Source organism: Drosophila sulfurigaster, chromosome 2L (assembly GCF_023558435.1).
Source record: "Drosophila sulfurigaster albostrigata strain 15112-1811.04 chromosome 2L, ASM2355843v2, whole genome shotgun sequence".
NCBI lineage: Eukaryota > Metazoa > Arthropoda > Insecta > Diptera > Drosophilidae > Drosophila > Drosophila sulfurigaster.
Window position 1 is genome coordinate 12,612,492 of NC_084881.1, and position 14,387 is coordinate 12,626,878.

At 35.0% G+C, this 14,387-nt stretch overlaps 3 protein-coding genes and 1 long non-coding RNA gene across 9 annotated transcripts in view; 3 read left to right on the forward strand and 1 right to left on the reverse strand.

Moving 5' to 3' along the window:
• Nucleotides 1-5,441, forward strand: part of LOC133835248 (fibrinogen-like protein 1) — a 36,588-nt gene extending 31,147 nt beyond the window's left edge. The window contains exon 2 of the mRNA XM_062265217.1: nucleotides 5,191-5,441. Coding sequence (XP_062121201.1) covers nucleotides 5,191-5,305 — 115 coding nt within the window. The 3' untranslated portion in view covers nucleotides 5,306-5,441. The remainder of the gene's footprint in view (nucleotides 1-5,190) is intronic.
• LOC133835239 (neurogenic protein mastermind) overlaps nucleotides 1-14,387 on the forward strand; it is a 110,208-nt gene that overhangs the window by 73,217 nt on the left and 22,604 nt on the right. The window lies entirely within an intron of this gene.
• Nucleotides 1,475-2,782, reverse strand: LOC133849919 (uncharacterized). The gene is made up of 3 exons (XR_009895518.1): nucleotides 2,236-2,782; nucleotides 1,933-2,167; nucleotides 1,475-1,869 (listed from the first exon to the last, which is right to left on the reverse strand). It is a non-coding gene; the product is annotated as an uncharacterized LOC133849919 (long non-coding RNA).
• On the forward strand, nucleotides 3,569-5,184 carry LOC133835261 (fibrinogen-like protein 1). 2 transcript variants are annotated; one of them, XM_062265252.1, is made up of 2 exons: nucleotides 3,569-3,880; nucleotides 3,963-5,184. In XM_062265252.1, the coding sequence occupies exon 2, from the start codon at nucleotides 3,971-3,973 to the stop codon at nucleotides 5,123-5,125; it is 1,155 nt and encodes a 384-aa protein (XP_062121236.1). In that variant the 5' UTR covers nucleotides 3,569-3,880; nucleotides 3,963-3,970; the 3' UTR covers nucleotides 5,126-5,184. The 2 variants fall into 2 exon arrangements, with proteins under 2 accessions (XP_062121236.1, XP_062121235.1); XM_062265251.1 differs by having other exon boundaries at nucleotides 3,572-3,880; nucleotides 3,950-5,184.

The window sequence follows — 14,387 nt, forward strand, 5'->3', positions numbered from 1 at the left end:
TCACTAATGAATAGTATTTTAATAATTATCCAATGATCCATTAAATATTTCAATTAAATCACAACTGCTTATCCTTTCTTGCATTACGTTTTCCTAGCGCTGCTTTGCACTGCTTAGAAGAGTTCCCACATCGTTAGCATCCTCCACCCTGCAGTCAAAGCGAGCGCAACAGCAACTGTACACGTTGTTGTTGTGCTTGTTGTTTTCATCCACGTCAGTTTTAACATATTTTTGCATTTACGTATTTACGTCACATGAAATTACGCTATGCGTGACATGCTTTTATGTCGTTGCGCACGTGTGTGTGTGTATGTGAAGCTCTCCTAAACCAACCGCAGCCAGCAAACTTCAACTTCAAAACAAAGAACAAGAGCTATAACTACAACGACAACGACAGCAAGCAACAGCGTTGACATATTTCCGCAATAAAGCTGCAGGGCGACAACGACGGACAAGTTTTCAATGTGAACGGAGATTGCAAGCGAAAGATAGAGAGAGCCAGTGCGAGAGAGCAAGTGTGCGTGAGTGAGAGCGAGAGAGAGAGAGAGAGAGAGTGCATTGCGAGTCTGTTGCACAATTAAGAATTTGTTATGCAAGTCTTTTTGGTCTCCGAGTGCAACTGCAGCAGCAGCAGCTTCTGTTACCCTGCGGTAATGTTGTTGCCCGTTACATTATTGGGGTAGGACCACAAAGCGAGAGCAAAAAGAGAGAGAGAGAGAGAGACTGCAAAGAAGTGCAGCAGCGAAGCTTTGAAGTTGTTTTTGTTTCTCTTGCAGGGTAGAAAGCAGCATGATTATTATTGTCAGCATGATTGAGCAGCTCCTCTATGCGCAATTAATGCAATGCCTGTCAAAAATGTCGTTGTTGTTTGTCTTTCATTTGCAGTTCTTTTGATAGGGCAAAGAAAAGAAATCTGAAAGACAAAAAAAAAACAATCAAGCAAAACTTAACGAAGCATAAAATTGCGTAATTTACTGCGCATTTAATTTCAAGTTGCGTTTTGCACAAGAATTGGAAAATACTTGCTAGCGAGTACAAACGACCCAACAACGAGAGAAACCGGCAAAGAACAAGTTCAAAATAACTGAGCGCGGCTTCGCGAAATAAAGAGAGCTTTCGATACGCCTTTAATACAAGACGAAACACATGCATATGCATGTAGTATGGGTGTATACGTGTGTGTATGTAAATGAATGATGGCGGTCGACTATTTTAATGAGTACGCATTGTGGAAAGGTGTGAAGTTAAAAAGAAGAGGAACTTGATTGTGATTTGCTATGGATTGTGGATCATTGTGGATTGTATTTGAGGATAAGCAACAGCTTCATACGCTTTTTAAATGGAAAGTTCTTCCTTCTTAAAATATCTTAAAGTAAATACAATATTTTTCTTTGAATTTTTTATTTTTATATTATTTAGTATTTTAGATTATAATTCTTCAAAGACATTTTAAAGTTTTAGTTTAATTGATATAATTTTAATTTCACAATTTTAAGGAGTTTAGTAAAGTAATGTTTTAAGTATAATAGTTGTTTAACTCAATAACTCATTGCTGTAATAATTGTCCTCTTTATTTGTCGTCTCACAGCCTGTGAACGTCTTTTGTGTTTATTGTTTGCATTGTCAACGCCTCATTTTTTGATCGGCAATATATTTTTTTGTTAAATATAAAACGTAGACAATGGCTTAGCGGACAAAGGATGTGGCAGCAGCTGTGTGTAGAAGAAGAAGCAGTAAGCAGATAAATCAGAAGATTCTATACCCCAAAAACAGATCGAGAACTTGCTAAATCAAGTTTAAATGATGAAACCAAAGCCAGTTTCCGCATTTGCTTGCCGTCTAATGCACAGTATGAACTGCTCGCATACCCTGTAAATGCAGAGCAGGTGAATCAACAAGGCGAAAAGAGTGTAGAATTTTTTAATGCTTAACTGCAAGTCGAGCATCGCCTTTGATTTATTTGAAGTGGAAATCCGGCTAGCAAAGGGCGTAGCTGCTCTTGCTCTCTCGCTCTCTCTCTCTCTCTCTCTTGAGTCGCCGCTCTTGCAAAGCTCAAGCATTCCGTTTGTTGGTTTTGCCTGACAGCAAGCAGATCTCTCCGCTTTCCGCTCTTCACTGGAACCGCTTGCAGCTCCATCAATCCGTTCATCCGTTTTGGTGCAGCGCTCTGTAATTAATTTGGCAGCTACAACAGAGCGCAAAGAGAATATTTAAAGCGGCATCATATCGAATTACCTTACTTTACCATTGACAGAGCGGCAGACAGAGATGAAGAGGAAGAGCGAGAGGAACAGACGTGCAGAGAGTCCAAGCTGAAGAGACAAACATACAGGGTGCTCTGCACTTGCCATCATAATTCAATTTAATGCAAAGCTGACAACTGTTTGAGTTCAGCTGGTTAACCCTTTTGCCTTTTTTTCTGTTGCCCCTCTTCTCTTCTCCACACCTCCTCCTCTACAACGTACGCAGCTTTGGCTCAACTTAATTAACTCGCCACTGCTCCACAATATGTTATTTCTGTCTCGCTCTTGCTTATGCTGCAGCTCGGTTTACAAACTAAACGTCAGCAATGGCAAATACGTCCATTTAATTAAATTTGCATAGAAAATAAAAATAAAGCAACAACAACGGCAGCAAAGTGAATGAAAGAATGAGAAAGAGAGGGAGCCACGCAACTGCAGTGCTTGTCAAACTGTTTGGTAGGCAAATGTGATGCTGAAAAATAAAATTGCGAAAAGCAAGTTGTGCATTTAAATTGAAAGATATATAAGCTAGTATAAGAACAATTATCAACAAGTAAGAAAGCTACAGTCGAGCACACTCGACTCGAGCTCATTCGACTGTGAGATACCCGCTACCCATTTTGAGTAAAAGCAAAATATTCTGGTATTATTTTCAAAATATACCGAAAATACTACAAAAGTACTAAAAATATACCTAACGGTATATTTGTTACATTGATATAGTACCGCATTCAAAAAATAGCGTGCCATACCATAATATACCAGATTGCCAGCCAAAGCATCTAAGACCCCTGGTAACTAGTCGTTTTTGCCCATACAAAAGTATTTCTTTAATAACCTACAATTTTTATCTGATCGCAACCAAATTTTCAGGAATCACAACTACTATAGTTATTATTGTATATGCTAAAATTCGCGACTCTAGGCTTCATTACGCTGACCGTCTGTCCGTATGAATACCTAGATCTCAGAGACTATAAGAGATAGAGCTATAAGTACTGCGATAGCTCTGGTGGTAAAGTTCAACATGTTGAGGTGTCCGGTCTCGAGTCCCGGTCGGGAATACAAACATTTTTTGTGTTTTTTTTTTTTAATGGTTTATATTTTTTCATTCTCTTTCAAGCTTACTGACAAAAGTAAGATTTTGATGATTATCTTAGATGGCTAGAGTTAAATAGCACCTGCATAATGGCTGTGTTGGATTTAGTGAAAGGTTGCAAGCCCGATCGAGAATACATGCACATTTTTTGGTTTTTTTTTTTAATATTTTGAGATTATTACCGCAATATGATGCTTGTATTCGACTGTAGCTTTCTAACTTGTTATTTTTTCGAATTTAAAAAAAATTACAGACAATCATCCGACATTGAAATCTCTTCTCATCAGACATTGAAATCTCTTCTGCTGATAGAAAATCTAGGGCCGAGACTCTAGGTTATCATTACTTGACCTCTCCCGTTCAGATCTATTGAACGGAATGCACATCGGCTGCACTGACTTTAACGAAATATTCAGTTCGAAATTCATGTTGTTTGCGGGCAGTCGAAACATTTAAAATGGGCAGAATAACATTTAACGGAGTTTTCTTACTGATGGTCCTTCAAATATTCTTGGTGGCTACAACAACTGGAGATGAAGTGAGATCAAACACATAATACTAAGAAGAATAAAGAGTGATTAAAGTGTATACCTTTTCTTCCTATCAGACGTGCGAATCAGACCGAAAAATGGAAGAACAGTGCCGGCTTCATAACTACAAGACTGTTAAACCTTTGCTAGATTACTTCAGGCAGGTTAGAAATGAGTTAGAACAAAGTGAAACTAAGGAAAAGCAGATTAGTGAATTAAATTCTGATCTTATGGAAAAATATCATGAAATTGTAAGAATTCATGAAACATTCATGAACGAGGCAGCTCTATTAAATGAGTATAGAAACAAAGTAATCAAAGGGGAAAACGATTTGCAATTGTGTCAAAATAAAGTTGATAAATCTGAATCTACTATTCTTAAATTAAAAGAACAACTATCAGATAAATCCACCAACTTAGATACTTTTCAAGTTCAATTAAAATCTGTTAATTCTACATTAATTGAAAAAGATGAAAATATAAAGAGATTTAGTGAGAATATTAAAAATAACAAAGAACATCAGAAAACACTTGAGTTGAAATTAGAGAAGAGTAAATCTATATTAATAAAGCATGAAAAAGATATTCAGTTATGTCGTTCAGAAATCAACAAATTAAATACGACATCAGAGAATATTAGAGAAGAACAGAAAAAGATTCAATTGAAATTAAAAGAAAGTGAAACTAAGCTAATCGATAAAGTAAAAGAAAATCAGTTATGTCAATCTGCACTTCATAAATTAAATCCAACAACATGCCCCCCTTTCGGAAATTATTCAGGAGTTCATCAACTCAATGTCTCTCGCATAGGTTTATTCAATGTTTTGTGCGATAGTCAGTTAGCTGGACCTGGATGGATTGTAATACAACAACGAGTTGGGGGAAATGAGAGTTTTGATAGGGATTGGGCAACGTATCGCAAAGGTTTCGGTTCTTTTGAAAGTGATTTCTTTCTTGGATTAGAGAAAATTCACCGTATCACGAGCTTGCAGCGTTTTGAACTTTACATATATTTGGTTGAAAAGAATGAAAGTACCTACAACGCTCATTATGACGACTTCAAAATATCTGATGAAGATAATGGATATGCACTGAGTTTGGGTAAATTCAATGGAACTATTAGGGATGGCATGAGATTGAATGAAAACATGAAATTCACAACGTTCGATCACGACAACGACAAAGCTCGTGGTAATTGCGCAATCATTTATGAAAGTGGATGGTGGTATAAGGATGGTTTTTTTTCTAGGTAAATATTGCAAATTTTTATTTTCGAAGGAATACACATAAATATAGATTTTTGTTGTTTCTTGTGCAGTTATTTAAATGCACCATATGGACCATATCTACGATGGATGGAATATTGGTACAAGGATATAAAACTTAAAGAAGTTAAGATGCTAATTCGCCACAAAGAAACGATGAAGAAGTGATAAACTGAAAAGCTGAAATTCCCATATTTGACTCAATTATGTCATCATTTATATATAATTGGTGCATTAAGAAATTGCGTTCTGAAAAATAAAACGATCGACTATTTAATGCAGCGATTTATTTTATGAATGGAAATAGATCAGTTTTTATTGCATTTATTGTATCTTTTGATGTAGCAAATTTAAATCTTTAGACGCTTTCAATAGAGGTGCTTAAAAGTCAGTAAACTTTCGATTATCCTGTATATATCCTTTCAGTCGAACCTTGAATATTGATGTAATTTAAGAAATTATCTACACATATTCGTTTCTTATCTTAGTTTTGTTACTAATAATACATACAAAATTTTGTTTTTGCAACATTAGTTGATGAAAAGGTAATAATAATTACACAAAGCGGTGTATTATAGTGGGTGCTATAAGTGTATTTATTTTCTTCTTATTAGACAGATGAATTCGACCAACAAATGGAAGAACAGTGCCGAATATACTTAAAATATACCGAACGGTATTTTCGGTATATCAAGATAGTACCACATTCAAAATATACCATAGGCGGCATAATATACCAGATTGTCAGCCAAAGCAACTAAGGCCCATAGTATGTAGGCATTTTTGCCCATACAAAAGCGGGAGTGGGCGTGGCAAAATTTTTAAACAAACTTGAGCTGGGTGCAAACATAACAAATGCTGTTGAAAAAAATTATAGCTCCATCTCTTATAGTCTCTGAGATCTAGGTGTTCATACGGACAGACGGACAGACAGACATGGCTAGATCGTCTCGGCTGTTGTCGCTGATCAATAATATATATGTATATACTTTATAGGGTTATGTTATATACATTTCCTGCCGGCACAAAGTTATAATACCCTTCTACCCTATGGGTAGCGGGTATAAAAATGACACCTTAAATGTCCTACAATTAGTTTAAATGTAATAATTTAATGAATTCACTGCTTCACAAACTACGATTCGCTAGATGGCGCCACTTTAAATTTAAAGTAAATTTACAGGGCATAATTGAATGCTTTTTAAGCTATATCTGCAGCCTATCGATTTAGCCACATTGTTTGTCCATTGCAACTGCCGTTCAACTGTCGAAAACTAATAAAAAAGCAAAGTTAAATAGTTATTGCGGTGCAACTGATAATGGGGAAATCCCTCAACATATCCATGAGAGCGGAAAATTGTAAAAAAAAAAGAAGAAACTCGAGGAAAAATACATGTGGAAAATAAAGCGAAAACTGCGACTGGCAAATGTGGAAACCAAAGGAGTAGCAGCAGAGGGAGGGAAGGCGGGGAAAAGGGCTCAAAGTGGGGCAGCAACAGCAGATGGAAATACGAGCAGCGAGTGAAATGTTAGACATTGTGGCAGCCACACACAATCACATGCACACACACACACACACACATGCTAGATGAGGATTTACAAGCTTGTTGTAAACTTATACCTTTGGCAAACACACATGACAAAAAACAAGTGACAAGGCTGCAAACTAAGCTAACTCGACTGCAAAACACTCGCTAGCAGTAAAGAAAAAATACTAAATATATTTAAATAATTTTAAACTAGACTAAAATTCATTAAAAATAATCAGTAAAAGTAATAAAAACTAATAAATAAAATCATATCAAAATTAGACTGAAAAATAATATTAAAAATGGAATCGGGAACTCTACTATATTAGAGTATAGAGTAGTATAAAAATTATGATTGAGTTGTATCAACATTACTCTACAAAACTGTTAAGATATCAAGCAATAATTTCTTGTAATGTTCTCAGATTCAGAACTTGCAATCCCTAAGATCTAGCTATTTAAAAAAAAAATCAACAATTTTTGCTTAAAGCTCTAACATTGCCAGCGGATTATTACACCCTCTTAAGCGTTGGGGTAGCGAGTATAAAAATGAAGGCAGTCAATAGAACGCTCACACACATGAAGACGCACAATTACATCTGTATGTGAAAGGGGATTAAAAGGACATGACAGGCTGCTGTTTAGGTGGATGCGAATTGTGGGGAGGGGGGAGTAAGGGAAGTTGCGGAGCCGCCCCAGACAACAATTGCAAATGCCGCGGCAAAACGATGGAAACTGTGGAAACTGTCACAATGTGCAGTCGTGTATGTAAACAATTGTAATCCGGTAGAAAAATCACAGAACAGAACTGAACACAACAGCAGCAACACAACGAAGCGAAGCGAACCTAACCTAACAAAAAAAAAATATACAGCATAGCAGCGAAACGAAGCGAACCTAACCTCACATAATGGAAGAAGAGAAACGCAGAGGAGAGCGAAACGAGCTCAGCAAAGCAAAGCCTACTAAACGAACATACCAAGAGCTTATCTTGTAATTCAATATTGAATTGAATTGCGTGGCAGGAAAGGGAAGGCAAGGGAATAGAAGGAATTAAGAAAGAACTGCATCATTTATGTTTAGATAAGAATCGAATATATGAAGATCATTTCTTAAATTACATTAATATTCAAGGTTCGACTAAAAGAATATATACAGGATAATCAGTTTAATAAGTTAACTGACTTTTAAGTATTTGCATCTCTATTGAAAGCATCTAGAGACTTAAAATGCAATAAAAACTGAAATATTTCCATAGTTGATCGTTTTATTTTTCAGAAGGCAATTTCTTAATGCACCAATGATATATAAATGATTACATAATTGAGTCAAATATAGAAATTTCAGCTTTTCAGTTTAACACTTCTTTATCGCTTCTTTGGGGCGAATTAGCATCTTAATTTCTTTAAGGTAAATATACCCTTTGACATACCAACGTAGATATCGCCCATATGGTGCATTTAAATTACTGCATAAGAAACAACAAAAATCTATAATTATGTGTATTCCTTCGAAAATACAAATTTTAAATATTTACCTTGTTTGACAAGCTTTGTACCACCAGCCACTTTCATAAATGTCTGCGCAATTATAACGTTTATATACGTCGAATGTTTTGAATTTCATGCTTTCAGATTCTCTCATCCAATCCACACTAATAGTTCCATGGAATTTACCCAAACTCAGTGCATATCCATTATCTTCGTCAGTTATTTTGAAGTCATCATAGCGAGCGTTATAGGCACTTCCATTCTGAGCAACCATATGTATGTAAAGTTCGAAACGCTGCAAGCTCGTGATACGATGTAATTTCTCTAATCCAAGAAAGAAATCACTTTCAAAAGAACCGAAACCTTTGCGATACGTTGCCCAATCCCTATCGAATCTCTCATTTCCCCCAACTCGTTGTTGTATTACAATCCATCCAGGTCCAGCTAACTGACTATCGCACAAAACATTGAATAAACCTATGCCACAGACATTGAGTTGATGAACTCCTGGATTTTCTCCGAAAGGGATGCAAGTTGTGGCATTTAATTTATCAAGTGCAGATTGACTAGGCTTATTTTCACATTTTTTTAATTTCAATTCAATCTTTTTCTGTTCTTCTCTAATGTTTTCTGATGTCCTTTTTAATTCGTTGACTTCTGAACGACATAACTGAATATCATTTTCATGCTTTACTAATATAGATTTACTCTTCTCTAATTTCAACTCAAGTGTTTTATGATCTTCTGTTTTATTTTTAATAATCTCATTAAACCTCTTTATATTTTCATCTTTTTCAATTAATCTAGAATTAACAGATTTTAATTGAACTTGACAATTTTCTAAGTTGGTGGATTTATCTGTTAGTTGGTCTTTTCAGATTCAGATTTATCGACATTATTTTGACACAATTTCAAATCGTTTTCCCTTTTGATTACTTTGTTTCTATACTCATTTAATAGATCTGCCTCCTTCACAAATGTTTCATGAATTCTTACAATTTCATGATATTTTTCCATAAGATCAGAATTTAATTCACTTATCAGCTTTTCCTTAGTTTCACTTTGTTCTATCTCATTTCTAACCTGCCTGAAATAATCCAGCAAAGGTTTAACAGTCTTGTAGTTATGAAGGCGGCACTGTTCTTCCATTTTTCGGTCTGATTCGCACGTCTGATAGGAAGAAAAGGTATACACGTTAATAACTCTTTATTCTTCTTAGTATTATGTCTTTGATCTCACTTCATCTCCAGTTGTTGTGACCACCAAGAATATCAGAAGAACCATCAGTAACAAAACTCCGTTAAATGTTATTCTGCCCATTTTAAATGTTTCGACTGCCCGCAAACAAAATGAATTTGGAACTAAATATTTGGTTAAAGTCATTGAATGTCTGAAGCGGATGTGGATTCCGCTCAATAGATCTGAACGGGAGAGGTCAAGTAATGATAGCCTAGAGTCTCGGCCCTAGATTCTCTGTTGGCAGAAGAGATTTCAATGTCGGATGATTGTCTGTATTTTTTTTTAAATTCGAAAAAATAACAATTTAGAAAGCTACAGTCGTGTGTGCTCGACTGTGAGATACCAGCTACCCATTTTGAATACAAGCAACATATTGCGTTAATAATCTCAAAATATTTAAAAAAAAAAAAAAATGTGCATGTTATTTTGATCGGCATTTAAACCCGAGCCCCACAACATGCCGGGCTTGCAACCTTTCACTAAATCCAACACAGCTATTATGCAGGTGCTATTTAACTCTAGCCATCTAAGACAATCATCAAGAATAAAAAAATATAATCCATTAAAAAAAAACACAAAAAATATTTGTATAACCGACCGGGACTCGATCCCGGACACCTCAACATGTTGGGCTTCAACTTTGCCACCAGAGCTATCGCAGTACTTATGAAGCCAAAGGAGAGCATGTATATATGTACGTAATACGTATTACGTATACGCATACAAACAATACATACAACATACGACATACATACAAAATGCAACCAAATTTTTGGCGATGACAATTACTATCGTTGTTATTCTATATATACCAAAATTCAAAGCTCTAGCCTTAAAATTAAATTTGTTGAATTGCGGCGGCGGGGGTGGGCGTGGCAAAAATTTGAAACAAACTTGATTTGCGTGCAAACATAACAAATGTTGTCGAATAAAAATTATAGCTCTATCTCTTATACTCTCTGAGATCCAGTGTTTCATACGGACGGACGGACAGTCACACAGACACAGCTACCCTATGGGTAGCGGGTATAAAAATATGCATCAGATTAACATATTTATCTTTTTACTTAATAAATCAATTAAATATACTTAAAAAACAAAACATAATTTTCATTTACGCATCAGACTTTTCATCTCTCTACTCTATAAATCAACATCATTTTCCATGGTGTATATTTCCGCAATATTTTGAACAATAATAATATATGTATGTAGATTCATTTATCTTTGATGATCAATGATGATCGTGTATTAATCAACATTTCTCTCTGTTCTTTCTTTGCAGGTGAGTAACGCAATGAACTTTCCAAGGAAAAGCTCGTCATTTCATCAGCTATGAAAACCAAATCGTATATAATATTATCAAAAAAAAAACATACGAGTATAAAATCGTTGTCAGCTTTTTGAAATGTAAACAACATGCAAAAAATCCAAAAACAACAGCAACAACAACAGCGGAATTTTGAAGGTTAGCGTATAATTTTATTTTTATTTGCTCATCAATTAAAAGTTTTGCAGTTTGCGAGACGGAGAAACACAAACTTGAAGGAAATATATAAATTTAATTGTGCACAAACTGCAAAACAATCTTCAACATGAAAAAAACCTTATAGTAATAAATAATTTTGGACGTCTTTTTAATTGTCCCCATGATAAATATAAAAGGAATGATTTAAGGCTACTAACATTAAACAAAACTAAAAGCATAAATAAGCAGACTATGCAGAAGAATACTAAATGCACATAATAGTTTACAACTTTCATTAAGTTTTCAGTATTTTTGAATTTAAGAAAATATTTATAAAATAAAGTAATGGAAGAGGATATAGATCAAGATTTTAAAGTACACTACTAGTCAACTTTATTTTTGTAGTACATATTATATATTTATTGATTATAATTACTCAGCATTCATATTCTTAAAAATACATTAAAATATACTAGATTTTTTAGTTCCTTCCTATTTGTGAATAATTACATATTTATATATATATTGCTTAATTCAATAACTTTCAATGTTTATATGCGATTTGCATCGCCTCACAATTGAATAAGACTTCTACCTCGACAATAAGTTTTAGTCAGCGAATCAATTTAGCAACTGTCAGTTTTAAAGTCAGCTCAGTTTGGAGTGTGACCGTATTTAGCTGCAGTCGCCGTTGAACACGCAAAACAGCTGTTTTTTTTCACGCGCGTCTAACCTTAGCTAAAGTGTCTAAAGCTAAAGCAAAAACAGAAACAGAAACAACAAACACAAACAAACTGCCGCAAAATGCTAAATCGACTCTGACCCACTGACATTATTTCGCTATAGCAACGATGACGACGACAACAGCAACAACAACAACAATAACAATAAAAACAACTGCAAGCACTCAGACAACAACAACAACAACAACAAGAACAGAAACTAAACACAGTGCAGTTTATCAGCAGGTGGATTGCTGAGGCCGGTTATACAATGTTACATTGAATATGTACTATATAATAGTCTATATGTTTGCACACACAAAGACAGACAGATTGACATAGAGAATGATAGATAGAGAGAAAAAGAGAGACTACTTGTAAGATGCCGGAAAGAGAACGACCCTGTCTAGTGCCTACTACATTATTCTAGTTGCATTCGCATGCATTCGACCTCAGTTTGATTTGCTTTTAAGAAACCGATAATAACAATAGTCAGACTAAAAGCAGCAATAAAATAAATTAATTATATATCACAGGCATAAAAATGTATATTTTGCGAAATTATAGTTCAATAGTTTTTTATAATCATAAGAATTTAGGTAAAATGCTAAAACAGGAAAGAAAAAAGCTAAGATAATTATTTATAAAGTTTATATCGATATTACATATCGTATAATATCGATAAATTAGTACCTAGCCCAAAGTCAAGCAACATTTTTTGAGGTGTCTATAAAAATATTATAAAATTTGATGATTGTTATTATTTTATTTTTTTTTTAATATTTAAAGTATAAATATTGTATTATAATGTAGAGTTCCTGCTATTGCAATATTTATAATAGAAATATTAGAAAAAAAACAAAATCGATTTAGTATCATTATTTCTTTTTATTTGCACTCCCATCTTTATTTCCGTACCATTTCAAAGCGATCATGGAACGATCTGCTCTTTGCTTTATGACTAACGACACACCCACTTTAGCATATCGTCAAGGGTATGCCCCGCTTCAAATACCGCACCCGACAACAAAGGCAAATAACTGAATCATTGGACATATCACACTTATAAATATATTTTTATGTTTTTTTTTTGTTTTTGTTTTGCGAAAATAAAAATATAAAAAAATTCAACATAAACGACAGCGACAACAAAACCAACAACAACAACAACAGCAACGAACAGCAATCGAAATACACTTGAACGTGAGTGAAACAAAATTCATGACCCACTTTATAAAACGCTTTTTCTTTCATCCATGACCCACTTTATTATTTGTAGCAATGATTGAGCGCACGCGAGAGCGAACGAGAAAGAGAGACAAAGAGAGCGAGCACTGAACAGTTTAAGCATATGTTTTATATTCAGACAATTAGTTTGCTAAAATGCAAGCCTACAACAACTGTACAACTAACTGCACAGCTGAGTAAATGAGCTGAGACACAGCACTCTCACACACACACACACACACACTCACTCAGACGCAGTCGGATAGACAGACTCGAGTAGTTAGGGGAACGGGGGGAGAAGTGCAGTTGGCGAAGAGCGCAGCTCAGTCAGAGAGAAGCGAATTGCAAATGGCGGGCGGCAGGCGGCAAACGGCGGCTTAGTTAGCTGAGTTTTTAGTTAGGGGCCAGCGACAAGTGCCGCCTCTTCATGCATGCGTGTGTATGCTTTGAGTGTGATTATGAATGTCAGTCAGTCTGACAGAGAGACAGAGACAGCGACAGTGACAGACAAACTGAAAAACACTCGAAAAGCCGCAAAACAACTAAATTATGTGCAAAATGATTTACGCTTGGAGGTTAAGAGCAATACTTGCGCACAGGTATAAATACAATAGATAACTCTACACTGTTATACTGTTATACTTGAGTATGCCACAAGCAGTTCAAACGAATCTTTGCCATTAACCTAATCACCTACTTACTGCAATTACTCATTCATTGCGATATTTTTAAATCATAAAAAAAGTACCTGCAATAGTTATTTATTATCAGCGGATCGTATCTGCATAACATATATATTACAGTAGTGAGTCAACAGCTGACGAAATCGAACTGAAGAATTCCAAGAATTTTCAGCATATAGAATTTCAATAGAGACTAGAAATCGTTTGTTCAATAAAGCTTGACAAATAATATTAATTGATTGATTTTAATCAAGCTAATTAAAGAAATGTAATTAATAGAAGAAAATTAAGATGATTTAATTTAAATACGAATTATATATTATTAACAGTAATTAATTTGTCCTAAGAAGGCTTTTAAATGCTCTTAAATTCTTTGTTATACCCGATAGATGGCATTGAAACACTTTGTAGCGCCATCTAGTGTGCTGAAGTTTGGCAACTGGTTCTAATGCTGGAAATTACGTATACGCGTAGTGTGCTACTTTAGGGAAACTAATAGTCGTTGTCGTTGTTGTTGTTGTTGCTGCTGTTTCTATTGCACTTTGTCCACTTCCATTTTTGGGATGCCATTACAACTACTATGTGAACAATGTTGCTAGTTTGTTGTTGTTTGTTGACTGCATGTTGTTGTCTCTCCCATCGCTGTCACTTAGCTTGCTGATGTTGTTGTTGTTGCTGTTGCTGTTGTTGGTCGCACTCGTTGGCAATTAATTGCGACTGACAACATGGACAACATGTTTGTTTTCGTGTGGCAAATTGGCTGCTGTCTGCTGCATCAAAGCGAATCGTTGTTGCAACTCTCAAATTAAAATTTGTCAAGTGAAATTAATGCGCTTTCCCACAAGAGAGCTTAAAGTGTGCATTGTAGAAAAAACTAATGGAAATTATTTAA